At 39.5% G+C, this 17,772-nt stretch overlaps 1 protein-coding gene across 6 annotated transcripts in view; it reads left to right on the forward strand.

Moving 5' to 3' along the window:
• The window catches only part of SCRN1 (secernin 1), an 87,932-nt gene that overhangs the window by 13,305 nt on the left and 56,855 nt on the right, over positions 1-17,772 (forward strand). For 5 of the 6 annotated variants that reach the window (XM_038389750.2, XM_043509115.1, XM_043509117.1 and 2 more), the window contains exon 2: positions 5,163-5,322. In XM_038389750.2, the coding sequence (XP_038245678.1) occupies positions 5,164-5,322 (159 nt within the window). In that variant the 5' untranslated portion in view covers position 5,163. Of the gene's footprint in view, positions 1-5,160; positions 5,323-17,772 lie in introns of all 6 variants that reach the window. The other variant, XM_043509118.1, reaches the window with a different exon arrangement.

Raw genomic sequence — 17,772 nt, forward strand, 5'->3', positions numbered from 1 at the left:
TCTGTATATGGCACTGGGGAGACTAATATCAATACACTGCCTCATTTCTGGTGCCCAAATTTTAAAAAGCATGTTGAAAAACTGGAGAGGGTGCAGAAAGTATCCACGAAAATTATCCAAGGGGTGAAAAAAATTACTTTCAATTAAAGAATCAGAGAGCTTGATCTATTTAGCTTATCAAAAAGATTGAGAGGTTACTTGATTAGTGTATAAATATCTTCATGGGGAGAAAATATCCGGTACTAAAGGGCTCGTTAACCTAGTGGAGAAAGGCATAACAAGAACAAGTGGCTGGAAGCTGAAGCTAGAGAAATTCAGAGTAGAAATAATGCACAAATACTTTAACATTGAGGTGATAAACATTGGAACAAACTGCCATGGGAAAGAAATTCTCCATCGCTTGATGTTTTCATGTCAAGACTTCATGGCTCTCTAGGAAATATGTCAAGTTACAGGGTAACTGGGTAAAATTAATTGCGAGAGTCTACGGGAGGTCAGATTAGATGATCTAATTATACATTCTGGCCTTGAAATCTCTATTTTAAAACTCATAGGTAATTTAAGTCTCTCATTCCATTTTTAGGAGTCTTTACCTCTGTCCCAATATCAAATATAGTTGTTCATTTTAAAAAAAATGACGTCTCCTCTTCTCCATTCACCTTTCCTCTCCACTCACCATTCTACTTCAGTTAAAGAAATTTTGGCACTTAAAATGGAAAATACACGGAGGATATTTCAGTGTCTTTGGCTTTTTAAAATATGAAAATAAAAGAGGTATATGCAGGTAGATGTACACAATGCTGACGAGTCCAAAGATTCTGCACGATGGAGTGAGCCTATCAAAGATGCAAAGTCCTGCAGAATACTGTAATCTATCCTGTACATCTGCACTACTGTGGCAGCACTGGTTATAAAAACCAAAACTAGGAACAGGACATGCATCACTTAATTTATTTAGAGGGCTGTAGCATCTCACCTGTGTCACTACCCTCCCCTGCACAGACTCAGTGAACAATAATGGCTGCTGTGTTCCCCATATTTCGCTTTGAGAACTTAATCCTATGTGGATAAATAACATGAGAGAGTCTGATGGGAACTTAATATCCTTCTTAATATAACTTAGAATTTGTATGGCACTCATATCATGGAAATGAAGCCAGTGCAAATATCTACATTAACCAAACATTGTAGACCCCGATAGAGATAAAATCTCTAGATTTGTAATCCGTATCTGTGTTGCCATAGTTTTAGGTTAAAAATATGGTACAGGCTGATACAAAAACTTGATCCTGTTGTTCAGACTCGTGGCTTCTAAAACTCTAATATAGGTCATAGCTGATATTTCACAGTGGGACATCCAGTGTGTTATATAGGGCTCTAAGTCATTCTGTTCTATATCTTCTTTCTGCAACAAAGTATTACACAGATTAGCTCTTAATGGTGACTTTGTCAAACTGAGTTTAATTCTGCCATTTTTAAATGAAATTTGTCACAATGAGATATTATACTGGAAAATAAAGGAACACGTTAAATCAAAGGTTCTTCATGTTGTACTTACACACATTAAGTAGACTGCCATGGTAACCAAAAGACAACTAAAGAAATACAAAGATAACAGCATATAAAGCCAAGTTCCTTTTTATAATTAATTTTTTATCAAACTGCACTTGATGAGTGAGATCAATCAAATTATATTCATTACCTGTGATTTGTCACTTCAGATATCACTGCATAATTGGGTTGTTTTCTGACTTTCCTATTCTGATCTACATCAAACCAGTGTATTATCAATCTTTCACGAATAACCTATCTGGAGCTACTTAACGGCGCTCACACAGAATGTGAGAAAGTTAAAACTTACTGGCACCAGGCCAGATCCTCAGCTGTTGTCCATCTGTGTAGTTCCATTGTTTTGAATAATTCACAATGGCTGATGATAAGGATTTTTAACCTTAAATTGTACAGTAGGTACCTCCTGTTTAACTCTTAATGGTGTGATGTCTATTTCACAATATTGAAAACCAGCAATTACCTATGTTTAATGAACAAAAACCATTGGCTGCTATCACATCTGCCTATGCTGGTTTCCAAGAATTGCTGCAGCTAAGCACTGTGTTTCAGAGAAACATGTTAGAACAGTGCCAGTGATCATGTAGTGCAAGTTTAAGTTAGCACAGTCATGGGGAGTTTCTTTGGTTAAATAGAAGTGTCCACACTGGAGCATCATACAGTTTATGTATGAAAAGTATATGTATGAGAATATGGGCTTGTGCGCTAGAAAATGTTGAAGTAACACAAAATATACCTCTTTAGTTGTGACAATATAGCAAGAGACCGTCTTCTAAGTGTATTTACAGTAGCGCATAGTGCTTCTATAGGCACTAAGTGTAGGTTTCAGAGTAGCAGCCGTGATAGTCTGTATTCGCAAAAAGAAAAGGAATACTTTGGCACCTTAGAGACTAACAAATTTATTTGTTAGTTTCTAAGGTGCCACAAGTACTCCTTTTCTTTTTTTTCTAAGTGTATTTACAGTAGTGCTAGTCTTTCCAAAGACTTAAGAACGATCCCTGCTCAGAGGACCATCTAAGAATGACAAAACGTACAGGTTAGGGAAAGAGGGACAATAGATAACTGTATGTATACAAGCCAACTGAATTCAGTACAGGCAGTATGACAGAAGCAGGCCTTTAAGTCTTAAATATGAACAGAGTAGAGACCTTGAAGATGAGCTCCAGGAGGACATAATATGCATGGAAGAAGGCATGGAGGTGATTGTGAGAATCTGATAAACTGAGGAGGCTGATGGCACTGGTGGAAAGGACGGGGAGGTTCATTGCAAAACTTAACTAGAGATGAACAGTATGTAGAGCTTTGAAGGTTGTGAGAAGTTGAAATATATCACATCACATGATAAGTCAATGGAGGCATTCAGAGAAGGTTGTTACATGATCAGCCAGATGGGCAAAGAAGTTGGAGTTTAGCAGCAGCATTATGAACAAACTGAAGGGGGGCAGAAATTGCGGAGTCAGTGATGCACGTTTGAATGAGGTGTGATTCTAGCCAAAACTCCTACTTAACAAACTTCATACTAGCAGCCGTGTTAGTCTGTATTCGCAAAAAGAAAAGGAGTACTTGTGGCACCTTAGAGACTAACAAATTTATTAGAGCATAAGCTTTCGTGAGCTACAGCTCACTTCATCGGATGCATTTGGTGGAAAAAACAGAGGGGAGATTTATATACACACACACAGAGAACATGAAACAAAGGGTTTATCATACACACTGTAAGGAAAAAGAAAAGGAGTACTTGTGGCACCTTAGAGACTAACAAATTTATTAGAGCATAAGCTTTCGTGAGCTACAGCTCACTTCATCGGATGCATCCGATGAAGTGAGCTGTAGCACACGAAAGCTTATGCTCTAATAAATTTGTTAGTCTCTAAGGTGCCACAAGTACTCCTTTTCTTTTTGCGAATACAGACTAACACGGCTGCTACTCTGAAAACTGTAAGGAGAGTGATCACTTAAGATAAGCCATCACCAGCAGCGGGGGGGGGGGAGAGGAGGAAAACCTTTCATGGTGACAAGCAAGGTAGGCTAATTCCAGCAGTTAACAAGAATATCTGAGGAACAGTGGGGGGTGGGGGAGGAGAAATAACATGGGGAAATAGTTTTACTTTGTGTAATGACTCATCCATTCCCAGTCTCTATTCAAGCCTAAGTTAATTGTATCCAGTTTGCAAATTAATTCCAATTCAGCAGTCTCTCGTTGGAGTCTGTTTTTGAAGCTTTTTTGTTGAAGGATAGCCACTCTTAGGTCTGTAATCGAGTGACCAGAGAGATTGAAGTGTTCTCCAACTGGTTTTTGAATGTTATAATTCTTGACGTCTGATTTGTGTCCATTCATTCTTTTACGTAGTGACTGTCCAGTTTGGCCAATGTACATGGCAGAGGGGCATTGCTGGCACATGATGGCATATATCACATTGGTAGATGCGCAGGTGAACGAGCCTCTGATAATGTGGCTGATGTGATTAGGCCCTATGATGGTGTCCCCTGAATAGATATGTGGACAGAGTTGGCAACGGGCTTTGTTGCAAGGATAGGTTCCTGACCGCTATTCCTATCTACATGCCTCTAGCTTTCATCCAGATCATACCACTCGATCCATTATCTACAGCCAAGCTCTACGATATAACCGCATTTGCTCCAACCCCTCAGACAGAGACAAACACCTACAAGATCTCTATCATGCATTCCTACAACTACAATACCCACCTGCTGAAGTGAAGAACTCCTTTACTGTTTGTACTGTCCTGAATAATTTTCGTTTGAATTTACATCTGATAGATGAAATTTCTGTGCTTAAAGACAAACCATGATTGTTAGCTGGTTAACCTTCATAAATATATTAACTGGCAGTTTGGATACTTCAAACATTTGTATCCTTATAAAAGCATTGGAGGAGTTTCCAGACTAGCCTTTACAAACTGGCAATCAATTAACTTGAGGTTTAAAAATCTGCAGACAAACCACAGAAGAAAACCAGGTTCAATCACTTAGCAGTTACTATTATAACTCTTTTTTGTATAGGTAGTTAAACTGACAGGCAGCCTCTGCTACCACTTGTGCTTTATGTATATTTTAGTCCTAGATCCAGTTATACCATTATACCATTTGAGAGATCACTCATACTTTTTTTTTTTAAACTGCATTAGAAGAAGACTACTACAGTAGAATATTTAACAGTCTTCTGCATCTCTCTGCTCTGGTGCAATGCCTATTTCTGAGTCAGCAGAATGCTTCTAGGTCAAGTATTACTCTGCATAAGAGTTGTTCGGTATATTCCTTCTTCAGAGGCTAACTGGTCTTATTACCAAGACACAATCACCTTCTCTTCTCCCCTGCCCCTTACACCTCTGCCTTCACAGTTGTGTACGGGAAGTCTGTAGCTCACTGTAATTTAATTGTGTTTATCGAACCCCAAATAAGACTAAACTGACCTGACCTGTTTCTCTTTCACTAACTGCACTTAACTGACATGACAAGGGAATAAAATGAATGACAGTGAAATATTTGTTCTCCAGCTCTAGCTACGTATTTAATGATTTTTGAAAGTTTGTTGAAATACTAGCATTACCCTTTTCCCTTCACTTTTTTAGGATGGCTGTGGCTCCTCCCAGTTATTGTTTTGTTGCTTTTCCACCACGCACTAAAGATGGGCTTGTTGTGTTTGGAAAAAATTCTGCGCGGCCTCGAGAAGAAGTACAGGAGGTGGTCTACTTCGCTGCTGCTGCTCATGATCCAGGAAGCAAAGTTGAGGTAATGGGCTTCATTGTGCTTAAAATTACAGTATAAGTGAGTGCCATTTCTAAAGGTAAAGGTGCCCCTTGTATTCCTGTCAGATTTTGAAGTCTGTATTCCCTAAACTCAAACTTATAAGGTTCAGAATGATTGAATAATGCTTCATTCTGAGCCTGTCTACCAGGACAAACCTTAGGAGTTGGGGAGGGCTGATGAGAAGATTCTTGGGAGTTCCCAAATGGCAACTACAGTAAAAACTGTGTAATCTGACACTTTACCAACCGGAAAGCTCTAGAAACCAGCATTTCTGATATCTCCCAAAACAAATCTTCAATAGGGTTGCCAGGCTCCCTTCCTGGCTCCGTGTGGCTCCCTGGAAGCGGCAACATGTCCCTGCTGCTCCTAGGTGGCGAAACAGCCATGGAGGGTCCATGCACTGCCCCTGCCTCACCCCACCCTGAGCACTGGCTCCGCAGCTCCCATTGGGCAGAAACCGCAGCCAATGGGAGCTGTGGGGGAGGTGCCTGCGGGTGGAGGTAGCACACAGAGATGCCTGGCTGTGCGTCTAGGAGCAGCAGGGACATGTCGCCACTTCCAGGAAGCTGCCAAAGGTGAGTGCCTCCCAGATCCAGCACCCCGAAACTCCTCCATGCCCAACCTCCTGCCCCAAGCCCCCACCCACACCCAAACTCCCTCCCTCTATTGATAGGCATAACTTTTAGTTAATCGGAATTTTTGACTAACTGGCACTCCTCATTTCCCCCAACATGCTGGATAACAAAGCTTTTACTGTAAATTCTTTAAATTTAAAGCTGAGGAGAATCTTTTTGCCATTTTCTGCAGTGGACAGGCTGACATGTTTACAACTTAGCTGCTTGTTCTTCGGTCTGTACTCATTTTTGCCAATACTTATTTTTTTGTCAAGATAAAATTTTCCTTAAGCTTGGAATAGCAACAAATATTTATTCCTTTCAACTGACAAATACTTTCAAACATCAAAAGGAATGAGTTGGTCAGTGCTGCTCTTATCTGGCCCAGTTAACGCATGTCTAATTTAAAGGTGCAGCAAATCTCTAGCATTTACATGCCCTGTACTAAACTACTGAACTTTGGGTCTGAGGAAACACTTTTTTCCTAGGTTTCAGAGTAGCAGCCATGTTAGTCTGTATTTGCAAAAAGAAAAGGAGTACTTGTGGCACCTTAGAGACTAACAAATTTATTTGAGCATAAGCTTTCGTGAGCTACAGCTCACTTCATCAGATGCATTCGGTGGAAAATACAGTGAGGAGATTTATATACACACACAGAGAACATGAAACAATGGGTTTTATCATACACACTGTAAAGAGAGTGATCACTTAAGATGAGCCATCACCAGAAGGAGGGGGGGAAGGAGGAAAACCTTTCATGGTGACAAGCAAGGTGGGCCATTTCCAACAGTTAACAAGAATGTCTGAGGAACAGTGGGGGGTAGGGTGGGGGGGGGAGAAATAACATGGGGAAATAGTTTTACTTTGTGTAATGACTCATCCATTCCCAGTCTCTATTCAAGCCTAAGTTAATTGTATCCAGTTTGCAAATTAATTCCAATTCAGCAGTCTCTCGTTGGAGTCTGTTTTTGAAGCTTTTTTGTTGAAGGATAGCCACTCTTAGGTCTGTGATCGAGTGACCAGAGAGATTGAAGTGTTCTCCAACTGGTTTTTGAATGTTATAATTCTTGACGTCTGAATTGTGTCCATTTATTCTTTTACGTAGAGACTGTCCAGTTTGGCCAATGTACATGGCAGAGGGGCATTGCTGGCACTTGATGGCATATATCACATTGGTTGATGAGCGAGTGAACAAGCCTCTGATTGTGTGGCTGATGTGATTAGGCCCTATGATGGTGTCCCCTGAATAGATATGTGGACAGAGTTGGCAATGGGCTTTGTTGCAAGGATAGGTTCCTGGGTTAGTGGTTCTGTTGTGTGGTGTGTGGTTGCTGGTGAGTATTTGCTTCAGGTTGGGGGGCTGTCTGTAAGCAAAGACTGGCCTGTCTCCCAAGATCTGTGAGAGTGATGGGTCATCCTTCAGGATAGGTTGTAGATCCTTGATGATGCATTGGAGGTTTTAGTTGTGGGCTGAAGATGATGGCTAGTGGCGTTCTGTTGTTTTCTTTGTTGGGCCTGTCCTGTAGTAGGTGACTTCTGGGTACTCTTCTGGCTCTGTCAATCTGTTTCTTCACTTCAGCAGGTGAGTATTGTAGTTGTAAGAATGCATGATAGAGATCTTGTAGGTGTTTGTCTCTGTCTGAGGGATAAACCGCATTTGCTCCAACCCCTCAGACAGAGACAAACACTCTAAGGTGCCACAAGTACTCCTTTTCTTTTTGCGAATACAGACTAACACGGCTGCTACTCTGAAACCTCTACAAGATCTCTATCATGCATATTTCTCCCCCTCACCCTACCCCCCACTGTTCCTCAGACGTTCTTGTTAACTGCTGGAAATGGCCCACCTTGCTTGTCACCATGAAAGGTTTTCCTTCTTCCCTCCCCTCCTGCTGGTGATGGCTCATCTTAAGTGATCACTCTCCTTACAGTGTGTATGATAAAACCCATTGTTTCATGTTCTCTCTGTGTGTGTATATAAATCTCCCCACTGTATTTTCCATCGAATGCATTCGATGAAGTGGGCTGTAGCTCACGAAAGCTTATGCTCAAATAAATTTTAGTCTCTAAGGTGCCACAAGTACTCCTACTCTTTTCCTAAACGACCAGATGCTGTTAATTGCAGTGGTGCATGGAAACGCTGCAATAAATCTGTGCTGGTTCGTAGAACATAACACTGTTACTGTAGCATTCCTGACAGTAAAGAAAACAAAGTGTAGTTGTAAAGCTTAGTTTTAGAAAATTAAAAATGGAAAACAAGTCTTGGTAGAGTGTTGTACCTTAACATAAGAACTAAGCACTGCGCATCCATCTTATTGCATTACTACGGAATCTTTCAACAAATGTTCTTATACCATTGTGAAATATAAATGAAGACAAACAAAAGCTTATTAGGGTATTCTTGTCTCTGAGGCTCTTACAGTCTAAGTGGAGGTTTCAGAGTAGCAGCCGTGTTAGTCTGTATTCGCAAAAAGAAAAGGAGTACTTGTGGCACCTTAGAGACTAACAAATTTATTAGAGCATAAGCTTTCGTGAGCTACAGCTCACTTCATCGGATGCATTTGGTGGAAAAAACAGAGGAGAGATTTATATACACACACACAGAGAACATGAAACAATTGGTTTATCATACACACTGTAAGGAGAGTGATCACTTAAGATAAGCCATCAGCAGCAGCAGGGGGGGAAAAGGAGGAAAACCTTTCATGGTGACAAGCAAGGTAGGCTAATTCCAGCAGTTAACAAGAATATCAGAGGAACAGTGGGGGGTGGGGTGGGAGGGAGAAATACCATGGGGAAATACCACCCTATATCGGAAACCTACAGACCGCTATTCCTACCTACATGCCTCTAACTTTCATCCAGATCATACCACTCGATCCATTGTCTACAGCCAAGCGCTACGATATAACCGCATTTGCTCCAACCCCTCAGACAGAGACAAACACCTACAAGATCTCTATCATGCATTCCTACAACTACAATACCCACCTGCTGAAGTGAAGAAACAGATTGACAGAGCCAGAAGAGTACCCAGAAGTCACCTACTACAGGACAGGCCCAACAAAGAAAACAACAGAACGCCACTAGCCATCACCTTCAGCCCCCAACTAAAACCTCTCCAACGCATCATCATGGATCTACAACCTATCCTGAAGGACGACCCATCACTCACAGATCTTGGGAGACAGGCCAGTCCTTGCTTACAGACAGCCCCCCAATCTGAAGCAAATACTCACCAGCAACCACACACCACACAACAGAACCACTAACCGAGGAACCTATCCTTGCAACAAAGCCCGTTGCCAACTCTGTCCACATATCTATTCAGGGGATACTATCATAGGGCCTAATCACATCAGCCACACTATCAGAGGCTTGTTCACTCGCTCATCAACCAATGTGATATATGCCATCAAGTGCCAGCAATGCCCCTCTGCCATGTACATTGGCCAAACTGGACAGTCTCTACGTAAAAGAATAAATGGACACAATTCAGACGTCAAGAATTATAACATTCAAAAACCAGTTGGAGAACACTTCAATCTCTCTGGTCACTCGATCACAGACCTAAGAGTGGCTATCCTTCAACAAAAAAGCTTCAAAAACAGACTCCAACGAGAGACTGCTGAATTGGAATTAATTTGCAAACTGGATACAATTAACTTAGGCTTGAATAGAGACTGGGAATGGATGAGTCATTACACAAAGTAAAACTATTTCCCCATGTTATTTCTCCCCCCCCACCCTACCCCCCACTGTTCCTCAGACATTCTTGTTAACTGCTGGAAATGGCCCACCTTGCTTGTCACCATGAAAGGTTTTCCTCCTTCCCCCCCCTGCTGCTGGTGATGGCTTATCTTAAGTGATCACTCTCCTTACAGTGTGTATGATAAACCCATTGTTTCATGTTCTCTGTGTGTGTGTATATAAATCTCTCCTCTGTTTTTTCCACCAAATGCATCCGATGCAGTGAGCTGTAGCTCACGAAAGCTTATGCTCTAATAAATTTGTTAGTCTCTAAGGTGCCACAAGTACGCCTTTTCTTTTAGTCTAAGTGGAGAGATCACACTATCTGTAGTGTGTACAGACTTTTTATAAAATTAAATACTAGGGCATTGGTGCAACACAAAATATTAGGCTAATAGACTGGGAGATTGTTATTTGAAGGTGTTGAGTTTACACTTTATTTAATATGGGGCAAGGTTTGAAGATATCACCACATCAAAACTTTGAAGAAACAACACTGGACTAGGGGCCATAGCAAGTTAATATCTCAACCTTTCACCTCCTGTGGGCTTACTTTTGCTATAACTTTTTCTGATATTGTTATACAATTTTTTGCTCACCACACAGGGCAGAAAATTCAGTGACTATCATTTTAGTCCTAAAGGGATGTGTCAGATTTTCAGATTTGCAGTTTTATTTTTTCTAAACGATTGGCCCTTTGTTGGGACCTAGTCTCCTTCCTCTTTTACTTCTATTTTTTTACATGAACACAATTTTTCACTGTCTTATGCTGTGGCTTTATGTGAGCTTCCCTTCTATGGTACTCAATCCATACATTTTACTTGGGAATGAAAGTATTTAATACATTACATTATATTCTTCTTGACTTCTGACTTGTTCAGATTCTGGATTTATTTTAAAGCAGTGGGTCATTTTGTGGATCACTTCATAAGTGAGATTGCCCCATGAATCTGCCTCCTATATGGACAGGGATGATCCAGTTGATATAGTGTACTTGGACTTTCAAAAATCCTTTGAGGTCCCATACCAAATACTCTTAAGCTAAGCAAGCTGTCATGGGATAAGAGAGAAGGTCCTTTCATAGATCAGTAACTGGTTAAAAGATAGGAAACAAAGCGTAGCAATAAATGGTCGGTTTTCACAGTGAAGAGAGGTAAACAGTGGTCCTCCAAAGATCTGTACTAGGACCAGTGCTGTTCAACATATTAATAAATGATCTGAAAAAGGGGGGTGAAGTAGCAAAGTTTGCAGATGATACTAAATTACTTAGAAGAGTTAAATCCAAAGCAGACTGCAAAGAGTGGCAAAGGGATCTCACAACTGGGTGACTGGGCAACAAAAAGGCAGATGAAATTCAATGTTGATAAATACAAAATAATGCACATTGGAAAACATAATCCCAACTACACTTACAAAATAATGGGGTCTAAATTAATTATGACCACTGAAGAAAGATCTTGGATTCCTCTTGGATAGTTCTCTGAAAACATCTGCTCAGTGTGCAGTGGCAGTCCAAAAAAGCAAATGTTAAGAACCATTAGGAAAGGGATAGATAATGAGACAGAATATACCATAATTCCACTGTATGAATCCATAATATGCCAACATCTTGAATACTGTGTGCAGTTCTGGTCACCCCATCTCAAAAAAGATATTAGAATTGGAAAAAGTATACAGAAAGGCAACAAACTTGGAACATCTCACCCGATGGTATGGAACAGATTCCATGTGAGGGGACTGGGATTGTTCAGCTTAGAAAAGAGATGACTAAGAGTGGATATGATCATTTTAGGAAATCATGAACAGTGAGGAGATGGAAAATATGGAAATGTTACTCCTTCACATAACACAAGAACCAGGGGTCACCCAATGAAATTAATGGGCAGCAGGTTTAAAACAAAGATAACTAAGTATTTCACACAATGCATGGTCCACCTGTGGAACATGTTGCCAGGGGATTCTGGGAAGGCCAAAAGTATAACTGGGTTTTAAAAAAAAATTAAGTTAATGAAGGATAGGTATATCAATGGCTATTAGCCAAGATGGTCAGGGACGCAACCCCATGCTCTGGCAGTCAGAGGTTTAGGGACACCCAGAACCTGGGACTGGATGACCGGAAATGAATTACTCGATAATCCACCTTGTTCTCTTCATTCCCTCTGAAGGATCTGGCATTGGCCACTGTTGGAAGACAGGATGCTGGGCTAGATGGGCCATTGGTCTAACCCAGTATGCCCATTCTTATGATAGCTTTTTTGCTGGCAGACTACAAAAGACTGTATAAGAATCACCTGAGCAATTCACCATTTATGATGACTCAAATAAAAAATTGATTTAAATAATTTTACTGGCTGTTTTGAGGCACCAAACCCCATAGGAAAAAAATGCACAGAATTTAATGGGACAAATAAAGTGAACCAGAGAATTAAGAGTATCCTGGCTAGAGTTTTATAGGATTGTTTTTAAAAAACAAAACAAATAATGTACCACACACAGAATTTATCCTTTCAGAGAATCTTTTCTATAGTCCTCTCAGGGTAACTTATTTGGAACCCTATTAAGTGACAGAAGATTTATTTAATAAGGGATTGTGATCTGTGTATGGTGGAAATTTGTCTGTTACATATCTTTTTGCAGCATTCTGAATCTGCTGAATGCTATTCTAATACAAAATGCGGGATGCCATCTCATGAAGAAATAAGCCACTCCAATAGATAGGAAAAGTTAATGTAGTTTATATTCCTCTGGCACTGATAAAGAAATCTCTGCTACATTGCTAATAAGTCTCTAAAGATAAATTAGAGCTCAATGATAGCTTTCCTTTATCTTCATTAGAAATGGGATAGTCAGTTACTACTAATGGTAGAGAACCTAGGGAATTAGATGTTTTATTTCATGACGTTGGTTTCAGCTAATTGAGACCTGAGCTTTAACATTCAAAATAATCTGCTGGCATCACGCTACTGCCACTATTTGGGTCTGCTGACACATGTCAATTAACTTGAGTCACTTGCTTAAAAATTGACAACTGGATTATATCTGCAAGTGAGATGTTTAAAATCAGATTATAAATAACAAGCAATATATGAATCTGTTCAGAACAATGCAGAGCAAACACTGCAGTCCAGTTTAGAACCCTTCCCCAAAAGCAGTGGTCAAAAATCAATTTCGGGTGGCATGGGATACCATGTTTGTAGTTTTAATGGTGCTTTTGTAGTGTTTTTTAAATCCAGTTTGTCTTCTGTGTTTTGAAGATGTCTTTAATGCTAATGAACTTCATACACTATTAAAGTTTTACTTACTTTTGTTGCCCAAGAGACTAACAGATCCTAATATACGCAAGCAAGAGACACATTCTTTATTGCTGAATCAGTTTTGGCATCTGGCACCTGTTGAGAATTCTCCCTGGCTCCAGTATCTCAGTACACTTTATGGTATTTTGTTTATTTGAAAATTGTTATACTAATGTTTAGCTTATTTCCAATGCTTCAAATTCCCTGAAAAAACCAAGTGTGTAATTCTACTATGAATTGCAAGTATATACTTCAGTTCTTTCCACCCTCTAAAGTTTGCCTTTGGCTAAATTGCAATCCTGTCATCATTGGTCTTTTCCAGTGGAAGAGCTATGGACAATACAGCTAGGGATGAGATAAGATGCATGTACAAAATCTTCCAGGTGTTACTGTTGCTGCTTGAATCTGAATGTAGGAACAATATGCAATATTTTGCTCCAATATTTTTATATCTATATAGTGCTAAGCCTACTAGGCCTTTTATAGAAGGTAAAGTTCTTAGCAAGTTATGCTACAGTACTTGCCTTACAGCAGAAGTGAGCAAACCAAAAACTACTATGAGCCCTACAGTATTCGCACATTTATCCAAAAATGAAAGTGTGCACCTGGGTAGTGGGTGTGGTCTCTGCTACCTGTAGTCCAGAATCTACAGGTTCTCTTCAGAGAATACCCCTTTTCTAAAACATCCCATCACCACTGACTTCATCGACAATGACAAATTCTGACTTGTTTCGGAGTAGCAGCCGTGTTAGTCTGTATTCGCAAAAAGAACAGGAGGACTTGTGGCACCTTAGAGACTAACAAATTCGAGTATAAGCTTTCGTGAGCCATTCCTGAATGCATCCAATGAAGTGAGCTGTAGCTCATGAAAGCTTATGCTCAGATAAATTTGTTAGTCTCTAAGGTGCCACAAGTACTCCTTTTTCTTTTTGCAAATTCTGACTTGGCCACTATGAAGTACTAGCTTGGCTGGCAGTGCTAGGAATCAGACTCCTGATGATCAAGTACAATAGGAACAGCACAATAGTTGCTTTTCATTAATATAAGAGAATCTCTTGTGCTTGTCTTCATTCCCCCATCTTATTGGAAAGCTTTGTACTATATTTAGATCTGTCATCAATTTTTTCCTTTATGCTAGAAGTGAAACAGAAGAACTACCTTTAATTTCCAGGCTGCCTGATTCTCCTTAGTGTGGGGGGTGGTGGTGGTGGGGAATGGCATGCAAAGTCTCTGATGTTTTCTTGTACCTTGCTGCCCCATTTCCCTACTCAACTCTTCCTGTTTCAGGCAGCAGCAGCAGCCAGAAGTAAGGGTATGGCAGTGCTATGAGCACACATGCAACATTTTGTCATTCTAGGTGGAATTTTTAGAAGTATTTGAGTGATCGTGGCTACAATTCTAAAATTAAAAATGCTAGTTACAAAAATTTGAGACTTTATGTTGCTATCACTTGTAGGATGCCTCAGGTTTGAGTAAAATGATAGTGTGCTGGGGTTAAAATTTTAGCTAAATGCACTCACTCAGCAGATTCAGTGGTCAACATTTGTAGTTTTAGCTACATTGGAGTCACTTTTGTGCCAGTGTTCTATGAATGGTGCATACAATGACAGTAAGGCTAACCATATTAAAAAATCATGAGGCAGCCCCACTACAGCTCAGCACCCCCTCCCCCAATCACAATTAGCTACAATAATGTTTTTTTTTATTTGCATTCTGTTTTTTGAGGCTATAGAGTTCACACTGTTAAGCTTTAATCAAGAGGACCAGAAATGTGCTCTCTTTTAAAATGGAAGCTGAGGTTCTCCAGGAGCTGGGTCTTTAAGAAAAAACACCAAATATTTCAAGAGATGGCAACAGTGACTGGGAGAGAGGCCAAACACCCAGACTAGTATGGAGAACCAGGAGGGAAAGTATATGGAAATAAGTTCTTGCAATGCTGTTCGTCTCACGAAGTGTTGGCTTTTTTAGAGCATCTAGCGTGACTAGAAACCCAGCTTGCTTTCTTCCTGCCCATCTCGCTCTACTACTGTTCCCTTGTATTAATGGGAAGAAGGAAAGAAAAGCTAATTCAGGCCATTTTAATAACACCCTCTTCTTTTTCTGTGTTCTGGACTGAAAAAATTAATTGTACCATTGAAAAAAAAATTAAATAAATATTTTTGGATGTCTTCTACATCTTCAAATATATTGATTTCAATTACAACAAGAATACAAAGTGTACAGTGCTCACTTTATATTTTTGATTACAAGTATTTTCACTGTAAAAAAAAAAAAGGTGTTTTTCAATTCATCTAATACAAGTACTGTAGTGCAATCTCTTTATCATGAATGTTGAACTTACAAATATGGAATTATGTACAAAAAACTGCATTCAAAAATAAAAATGGAAAATTTTAGAGCCTGCAAGTCCACTTATTCTTATTTCTTGGGAGATAATGCTGCCCACTTCCTGTTTACAATGTCACCTGAAAGTGAGAACAGGTGTTCGCATGGAACTTTTGTAGCCGTCGTTGCAAGATATTTACATGCCAGATGTGCTCAAGATTCATGTCACTTCATGCTTCCTCCACCATTCTACGGGAAATGCATCCATGCTGATGACGGGTTCTTCTCAATAACAATCCAGAGCACTGCGGACCAATGCATGTTCATTTTCATCATTTTAGACATTTAGCAAAAGGTTGATTTTCTTTTTTGGTGGTTTGGGTTCTATAGTTTCCATCAGAGTGTTGCTCTTTTAAGGCTTCTGAAAGCATGCTCCACACCTTGTCCCTTTTGGAAGGCACTTCAGATTCTTAAACCTTGGGTCGAGTGCTGTAGCAATCTTTAGAAATCTCACATTGGTACCTTCTTTGCGTTTTGTGAAATCTGCAGTGACAGTCATCATCCGAGACTGCTACAACATGAAATATATGGCAGAATGTGGGTGAAACTGAGCAGGGGACATACAATTCTCCCCCACAGAGTTCAGTCACAAATTTAATTAACACATTATTTTTTTAACAATCATCATCAACATGGAAGCACATCCTCTGGAATGGTGGCCAAAGTATGAAGGGGCATGCGAATATTTAGCATAACTGGCATGTAAATATCTTGCAGTGCCAGCTATAAAAGTGCCATGCAAATGCCTGTTCTCACTCTCTGCTAACATTGTAAGTAAGAAGAGAACAGCATTATCTCCTGTAAATGTAAACAAACTTGTTTGTATGAGCGATTGGCTGAACAAAAAGTAGGACTGAGTGGACTTGTAGGCTCTGAAGTTTTACATTGTTCCGGTTTTGAATGGTTATGTAACAAAAAAAATCTAAATTTGTAAGTTGTGCTTTCATGACAAATAGATTGCACTACAGTACTTGTATGAGGTGAATTGAAATATACTATTTTTATCATTTTTACAATGCAACTATTTGTAATAAAAAATACACTTTGATTTCAGTTACAACACACAATACAATATGTATGAAAATGTAGAAAAACATCCAAACTATTTAATAAATTTCAATTGGTATTGTTTAACAATGTGATTAAAATTGCTATTAATCACAATTATTTTTTAATTGTGATTAATTTTTTGAGTTAATTGCATGAGTTAACTATGATTAATTGAGAGTCCTAGTTGAAATCCAAATAAATTATGGAAGCACAAAAGCTATTTTAACTTGGATTAAAATATAGAAGCTGAAATTGCACAGAATTTCTGTGTAAAAATACAGACTGTCTTCAATGCATGTAGACAATTCAGAGAATGTGAAAAAAAATTATAGAAGGGAGTGGTAGCATTTTATTGGTTTGCTACTTTACTAGCTCCCACTGTGCTCAACAAATTCTCTATTATGTAATGAGACCTTTTCATAATTGAGAGATTAAAACAGAGATGCCTCAAGGTGTTTTCACAGCTCAGCAGATGCATTTCTTTTAGAATGTACTGCATCCTTGCAATAAGAGTGGAAGGAATGTGCTTTAACTGTTACTACTATGTGAATAAGTTTCAGAGTGGTAGCTGTGTTAGTCTGTATCAGCAAAAATAACGAGAAGTCCTAGTGGCACCTTAGAGACTAACAAATTTGCTTGGGCATAAGATTTCGTGGGCTAGAACCTACTTCATCAGATGCATGGAATGAAAGTACAGGAGCAGGTATAAGTACATGAAAGGATGGGGGTTGCTTTACCAAGTGTGTGGTCAGTCTAATGAGATAAATCAATTAACAGCAGGATACCAAGGGAGGAAAAATAACTTTTGAAGTGGTAAGAGAGTGGCCCATCACAGGCAATTGACAAAAAGATGTGAGTAACAGTAGGGAGGAATTAGTATTGGTGAAATTCCAATTTGTTGGTTGATTTTAATCTCATTAGACTGACCTCACCCTTGGTAAAGCATCCCACATCCTTTCATGTATGTATATCTGCTCCTGTACTTTCACACCATGTATCTGATGAAGTGGGTTCTAACCCACGAAAGCTTATGCCCAAATAAATTTGTTGGTCTCTAAAGTGCCACAAGGATTCCTCGTTATTTTTACTATGTGAATGTGACCATGGAAACTGCCTCAGTGAGCATCAATCAATCTTGTTTCCAGTGCTTTTTATTTTCCATACATCCTCAGATTTGGAAGGGAACCCCAGACATTTTTGACTTATGGGGTGGGATGTAAATGTATGTAATCAGAACATGATGCTTTTGTGGAAAAAGGAAAAAATTAAAACTCCCTAGACCTGGCTCTCTCCAGCTACCTCTCTCTAAGTGCTCCCATCCTCTCGCAAAGGAAATCAAA

Source organism: Dermochelys coriacea, chromosome 2, assembly GCF_009764565.3.
Source record: "Dermochelys coriacea isolate rDerCor1 chromosome 2, rDerCor1.pri.v4, whole genome shotgun sequence".
NCBI classification, from domain to species: Eukaryota; Metazoa; Chordata; order Testudines; family Dermochelyidae; genus Dermochelys; species Dermochelys coriacea.